This window comes from Gossypium raimondii, chromosome 8 (assembly GCF_025698545.1).
Source record: "Gossypium raimondii isolate GPD5lz chromosome 8, ASM2569854v1, whole genome shotgun sequence".
Lineage (NCBI taxonomy): Eukaryota > Viridiplantae > Streptophyta > Magnoliopsida > Malvales > Malvaceae > Gossypium > Gossypium raimondii.
Genome location: NC_068572.1, coordinates 12763701 through 12771379, shown reverse-complemented (window position 1 = coordinate 12771379; position 7679 = coordinate 12763701). Strand labels below are relative to the sequence as shown.

Below are 7679 nucleotides of genomic sequence, written 5' to 3'. Positions count from 1 at the left end.
TTCTTGATTTCACTATCATTTATTTACTTGTTTATCGTTATTGCCTCGCCTTGTATTTGAACCATGTCATTTATATTTGTTTAATTTACAATTCTTCATTTCTTATATACTCCAAGTCAACATTATTTATGTTTTACATATCTAAATTTAGTATTACCTAAGCCTATTACATTTATTGATTTATTTGCCTGTTATATTTGAATTTATTTTTATCAATTTATCTATTTATTCACCCTTCTTTAAACATTCAATTTTAATATCATGTATATCTATTTTACCTATTTACCTATTTATTATTTTACATGTTATATATATATATATCAAAGTTTGTAAGGTTTTTTATAAATATTTGTTGGTTCTTGTATTTTCTTGCGTCTAAAATTTACCTATTTATCCATTTGTTTATTATTTGTTCCCCTTTTATATACGGTTCCATCCATTTTTTTCCTGTTTGTTTGTTTTTTGTTGTTGTTTTATTGCTTTATTTATTTTATCAAGGCTTATTTACTAATATTGCATTCGTCTTTGTAATTACGTCATAGTTATTATAGTATTTTATCGTACATTGCATCATTTTAAATATCATTAATTTTCATCTAATTTCATAAAATGAAAGGTTTTCAAAAATAAAAGTAATATTTCGTATTTTAGAATTTGAAATTTCGTGTCCGACTTACGGGGTTTCAATTTTTCTTAATAAATCTGAATATACGAACCCTTTTTTTAACATTATTTTTTATTTTTTAAAAAATAATCTCAAGAATAGGAAAGATCGTGTTCTAACTTACGGAATATGATTTATTTTCTAAAACCGAGATAATCAAATATCTTTAAAATAAGTAAAACCTTCAGCGTTTATTCTCGTTTCGGGATTTAAGATATCGTGTCCTAACTCACGGGATATAATTCTTTTTCTCGATTGGCGTGAAATACGCCCTTTCCAAACATTTTCAATAAAACGATTTTAACAAAAGGATTGTATTTTGAATCTCTTTAAAATTTTCGATTTTCGACATTAAGACATTAATTAATCGACTAGATAGCAATTTTGGGCGTTACGAGGGTGCTAATCCTTCCTCGAACATAACCGACTCTCGAACCCATCTTTTTGAATTTCGTGGACCAAAATCGTTGTTTTAATAAATTAAATCGCTTATTAATAACCACTTTTCGAGGTGACGCGATCACATCTTATTAAAAAGGATTAGTGACGACTCCCATTTTAATTTTTATTTTTAAATAAAAAATCGACCGCCTTTTACACCAAAAATGGTTTCGACAAGATGGACATACTACTTAAAAAATGATAATGATTTTAAAAATATCCATCATATCGTGAGTCATTGCCATCTTTTATGTGACAGTAGCATGTATGTGTAGATGGCATATAATCTCATTTCCTACTAAACTCTCCCTCCCTTCTATTTCTACTTTTATGGCTATGAGTGTATATATATATATATATAAATATTTGATTATAAATTTAGACTTCTACGCAGCTTGAATTTTGATGGTTATTGGATCTCAACTTACAACAAATAACCACTCCAACTAATTCTCGCCCTTCTTTTCTCTTGTTTTACATCTCTTGCGAAAAGATATCCTCTCATTTGAAATTTTATATTTACTTTTATAAATTTATTTTTATTTTTAAGATTTCAAAATTTAGATTTAATTATTAATATTATTAAAATTTTCTATTAAATTTATTAGTGTTATATTTTGAATTAAAGAATGATACGCACTTAATAATTATGTAAAAAAACCCGATGTTGTAATAAACTTGATTTTAACAGATAAAATTTAATGATGTTAATAATTAGATTTGTGTTTTTAAATTTTAAAAAGTAAAAGGCTAAATTTAAATTAAAGTAGGGGACTAAAATACAAATGTATAAAGAGTACATGAACTTGGAGCATATTTTAACCTAAACATATTGTAAGATAAATTAGTTGTATTTTTAAACATAACAAATAAAGTACCATAGACGCCTCCATACTAGGAGTCGAATTGCATTTTGGTCCCTCTCTTCAATAAATAGGAAAATTAATCCTTATATGTTAGATCAAATAGCAAATTGGTCATTTTTATTAAAAATTTCATCTCTTTGTACTGTTAAAAAATGATGTGGTTGACAAAACAACAAGACAGTGATGTTTGACGTGCCACGTGTACCTCATGCTGACATATAAAAATTATTTTTTAATAATAGAAATAGATGTAAGGATTATTTTTTAACAATAGAAATAGATGTAATCTTTAATAAGAGGACTAGTTTGCTTTTAGATATATTTTACAGGGATTAATTTACCTATTTTTAATAAAAAAATATAATTTGACTCTTAATATAAAGGCATTCATAATACTTTATTTATATTTATTTATTTATTAGTACGACATTAATAAATAAAACACCACGCATAAGTAAAAAAAAAGAAAAATAGAAGAATTGTAATAAATATCATTTTATATATTTTTAGCATTTAGGTTATCATTTTTATCCATGTCATGCATATATTACACTTTGGGTCTCTGTTTCAGTGCATACAAAAGGGTTTATCATTTGTAAGCTCCTTCCAAAGAATGGCGTCCATCTTCAGGGCTTTCCAAACGATTCTCATCATTCTAATTTTAATGCCTTTTCTCCATTCCTCTTCTCGCATCACTACCAGTAAGCTTCTCTCTTTCTCTCATCTTTCTTCTTCTTTTGCTTATCAAAATGACATCTTTAACAAATTTGGCATGCAGAAACAACAATGGCAGAAGAGACCTCCACAGCCACACAGGTAAACAAAAACCCATCCTAAAAACTGAAAAAAAAAGGCCTTTCTTTTACATGAAAACATGAAAAACCATAGCTTTCTTCAGATTTTGAGAAATATGGTAAAGTTGATCCTTTTATGTATTGGAAAAATAGGAGCTTCAAAGGAATAAGCAGTTGAATAGATTAAGGGGAGGAGGTTCGGTTCTGATTGTCGAAGAGAAAAGAGAAGTTCCAACTGGACCAGACCCACTTCACCATAACTGTGAACCTACAACACCTTAATCACCTTTTCTATACAACACACTGGTGCCAATGTCATGTGGGTTTCCATCAAGTTTTGACTATCTCTATTCCTTATTTAGCTGTGGCTTTTATTGTTCTCTGAACTTTTTGTCTTTGTAAGAATTGGTCAGTTTTGTATATATTCTAATGATGGGAGTTCTTTCTCTATTCTCCTTTTTGTGAAACAAGATATATTTCATTTTTAGCTTGATTTCTTTGGTCTAACTTGTTTGTTTGAAATTGAATATCAGAAAAAAATTTGCCAAATAGAAATACAAATCAACACAAATAAATATATTTAATTAACATAAATGTGATATTTTCATCTTTGATGTTTTTCAAAAGAATATTCTTTTTTCTCCAAAACAGCAAGTTTAAAATGGTTAATTTTGAGGAATACAATATTGGCTAGTTTCTTTTCCTTGTATTTTATTATGGCTTCCCTAAAATTGTTTTGACTCAAAGTTTTATTTTCCCAGAAACTATTGATAGGATAGAATAAAATTCAAGAATATTACTGAGAATAATTTTCTGGAATTTGATTAGTAGTACTACTACTATACGTTGTACTGAAAAATATTGGTACTATTTTGCCAAATTGACAACGAAAGAATTCACTCCCAATTTTGCCTACCTCTATCTAATTTTCTACTCCATCTGTATATATGTATAAGCCAGAGCTATACAGAAATTTGTGAAATATGCATCATTTGAGTTGTTAGAGTATAACATTATCGATCAAGTTAAATTTGTAATATACTTTTGTTTAAATTTCCATGTTAAAATATTTATAAACATGCTTATTTTTATATAAAAATATTCTAAGATTTTATAAATATTTAACATTTCGTATAAAATCCAAAATCTGACTCTATCTTAATGTTTTAAGTTTGTGTATATATTTGAAAGATGGTTCAGTTAATAAACTTGAATTTGAATTGGGTTGGGTTGTCTCGATTAAAGGTTAAAAATGATAAAAGAAAAGTATATTGTTTGATTACGATAATAATAAAATGACAAAATTTTCAAATTTTCTCGGAAACTTTTAAAATTTTTGTCAACTTAATTTTGGTGCTTAATTTATGCATAATTAAGTAAAAGTGCATTTTATTATTGAATTAATGTTCATAATCTTCTCTAAAGGGGTGAACAAAGATTCAGCAGGACATCTTTGTGATATGTTTGATTTTCGTAAGGTCCATAATCTAGGATCATACTTGGGAATCCTTTTTTTCCACAAAAGAGTAGCTAATAGCTCCTTGAGATTCATGGTAGAAAAAGTTAAAGCTAGGTTGCAAAGGTGGGATGCAAAGCAGTTGTCTCTAGCTAGTACAGTTACTTTAGCACAATCGGTCTTGCTTTCAATTCCTAGCTATTTTATGCAGTCCTTGAGGATTTCGCAAGGACTATGTGATGAGATTAAAAGTATTGTGTATCACAATACGTCGAATCTGGTTCCTGACTAGAAACGTGTTAACGTTTCCATCGTCATCCATGCATTCATCGTCAATATCATCCGGGACCTCATCCATATCAGGATCACTATCACTATCACTATCGACCTTGTGATCAAAAGGATCACTACTATCGTATCCATCATCACCAACTACATCAGTCTCGAGTGTAGCATTAAGGTCGACATCGGTCCTGCATACAGTCGATTGACTATCAACGTATGATATTAGAACCACCATACACAGCTCTTGAGCTCCATGTTCTTCACCTAATGAAGTGGGATCTTTAGTTGGCTCCATACCAACTAACTCAGCAAATAACTGAATTGGTGCATTTTGGTCGCTCTAATTCCCACAATAAATAATGACTATTGTCACCATGTCTTCATCATCTACAAGTTTCATCTCATTGAATTTGATGGGATCTGTCGAAACTAGAAACTTGTAGAAAAGTTTTGAGATCCTTCTCCCACAACATCTAACTATTTTTGCAATAATCATTTCTTTCATATCATCAAACGAGACATTTCTATTAAATCTCATTGCTATTTGTTGGCAACATTCAAATATGCATCCAACTATTGTTGTCAAAATTACTCCATCGAAATAAACGCATCCGGAAAATTGATTATCCATATTCAATACTAAATATGTTAAAAAGAAATAAAATTATCAATACAATTTTGAACAACAAAAAATTACTTAAATAAAAAATTTAATGAAAAAAAAAAACCAATATTATACCATTATGCAAAACTTTTCATTCATAAGCTCAGACTTTTTCAGTTCTCATTTCGTACATGTACAACCATATTTACTTATTGTGTTCACATTCTCTATTCTCTAGCGTTTACTTTATCTTTATATTTAACAACTTAAACTCATTTCTACGTTTTCTTCCATCTCCGATTCTATATTTTCCTCCGAGAAATTCTCTATATTAAATTCTGAATTCTTTTCAAATTCATCTTCTACAATCCAATTTAGAAATTCCTAATGATCTTCTTCCTCTTCAATCTTTATAATGGGTATTGAATTTATAAATTCTCTTGGTAATTTCCTAGCAACTAATTTATTCATCCATGGCATGTTAAAGAAATTTTGCTTCCCAGTCAACTTTCGTGAACCTACACTTTCTCTCGCTATTTTCCTTGCTCCATAAGAGATTATAAACTTCACGAAGTATATAACTATATTCCAATAGGCTCGTGGTACCAATGTCTTCCAAAGTTGGTCTAAAATGATTTGATGCTCCCGTTCTATTAATGTCCCTCTAAGGGTAAAGTATTGCAGTTTATTCTTTCTAATCAGTTCATGACCCTTCCATAACACTTCTTGCATTTTTTGATTTACGGTAATAAAGTGTTGAACAATGTCTTCTTCTCGTTTCATTCTATAATCTTGCAATTCTCTCATTATCTTATCAACTTTCTTCCTTTATGCTGAAGTTGTTATCTCATCAGGCAATATCAGATTTGTTGCCATTTCTATCAATATCTATGACAGAAAAGATTTTTTTTTTCGAATTTCAGTATTTATCTATTTTCCTCTGGTGTCATCACTAACTAACAATTAATTTATGATAGTTACTAACAAAATAACTTTAAAATAAATTAAAAATAATAAAAGATTACATTCATAACCTAATAAATCACAATAAACATTAAACTAAACAAACAATTAACCTAATCACAAAATTACTAACAAAATAACGTTAAAATAATTTAAAATTAATAAAATTACATTCATAACCTCACAAATTACTAGCAAAATAACTTTAAAATAAATTAAAAATAACATAAAAATAACAATAAACAAACTACACAATACTAACAAAATAATTTATCCTCATCATAATCCCTTCTATCTAAAAACAAAACAAAAATACCTTATCATTCTTTTTTCTTCTCCTTCCTTCCTTCCTTTCTTTCTTCTCCCTCTATTCTTTCTTCTCTTCTGCTATCTTTTTTTTTTTGTTAAACTACTTCTCTTCTTCACTGGGAATCATTAAAAGGACCCCCAAATTTGCTTCAACAGTGCCGCCTATCAGATAGGGGTCAATGGTGCTACCGAGTGATATGACATCACCCCCATATACCATTACCATATATCTAAGCAGGTATACACTAAATCCGTAAACCCGTATTTTTTGTGGTGCCGCTTACTAATAAGGCACCACTAATATAAAATTATTTTTTTAACATTAAAAATATATTTTTTAGAAAAAAAATAGTGGTGCCGCCTATATATCTCTCCGCCGCCTTTAGTATACCATTTTGATATATAATCTAGCTAACATAACAATTAAGAATATAATTATTTATTTTATATTATTAGTATAAAAAAGCCATTTTTTGTGGACTGTTTTTATATATTAAAGAAAGGAAAAAGAAAAGCCTTTCCTTTCTCGTACCAACCTTCTTTTTCTTTTTCGTTTTCTTTGTTTGTTGTACGGTAGGTGAGTGTGAATAGATAGCCTAGCCTTTCACGATGTAGCTGGTGACAACTTAAATGACAGCTTAGTCAAAGAATTCAGGTAATATATTTTGGGTAAACTCATCAACGGTCCTTAAATTTTATTTAAATTTATATTTCAGTTACTCAATTTTTAAAATTCACCTAATAATTATTATGTTATCAAGTGGCTACATTTTAATCACATGTTCTTAGCTTACATTAAAAGAAAGCTTATACGAAAAATAGGTGGCCAAAACATATAACCTTTCCACCTAAAATATATTTTTTATCAAAATAGGTATATGAAATTTTATTCCCTTACACATATAAATTTAAAGTAGATTTGCGGTAAAAAAATGTGGCACACATGACAAAATAAAATAAAATAAAATTATTTTCTTCTAATGTATAATTTAGAAAATATAACTTTTATAATTCATGACTAATAATTAAGACAATAGCATCATCAATGGTAACGTAAGCGGTTGGCATCATGTTTTGTGAGAGAATAAAAAAACAAGCTTTTGCCAACAAATTCAATTTGCAACTCCACTCAGGAGAGCATCGGCTGCTTCGTCTCAAAATATAATATTTTTTTTGACATGCGATAAAATATTAACCAAATTAAAATTTTGGTTAGTAAATTTTTTAGACTTAATTGGAAATATAATTACTTTTGGTATTTTTTGAAAATGAATAAACGCAATTGCTTATTGTTTTC

General features: G+C 28.5%; 1 protein-coding gene across 1 annotated transcript; it reads left to right on the top strand.

Annotated features, from left to right (window-relative positions):
• The first annotated feature begins 2529 nt into the window (after nt 1-2529).
• LOC105793571 (CLAVATA3/ESR (CLE)-related protein 40) lies at nt 2530-3272 on the top strand. Its single transcript, XM_012622463.2, has 3 exons — nt 2530-2672; nt 2750-2787; nt 2919-3272. The coding sequence occupies exons 1-3, from the start codon at nt 2585-2587 to the stop codon at nt 3045-3047; spliced, it is 255 nt and encodes an 84-aa protein (XP_012477917.2). The 5' UTR covers nt 2530-2584; the 3' UTR covers nt 3048-3272.
• Nucleotides 3273-7679: the final 4407 nt, after the last annotated feature.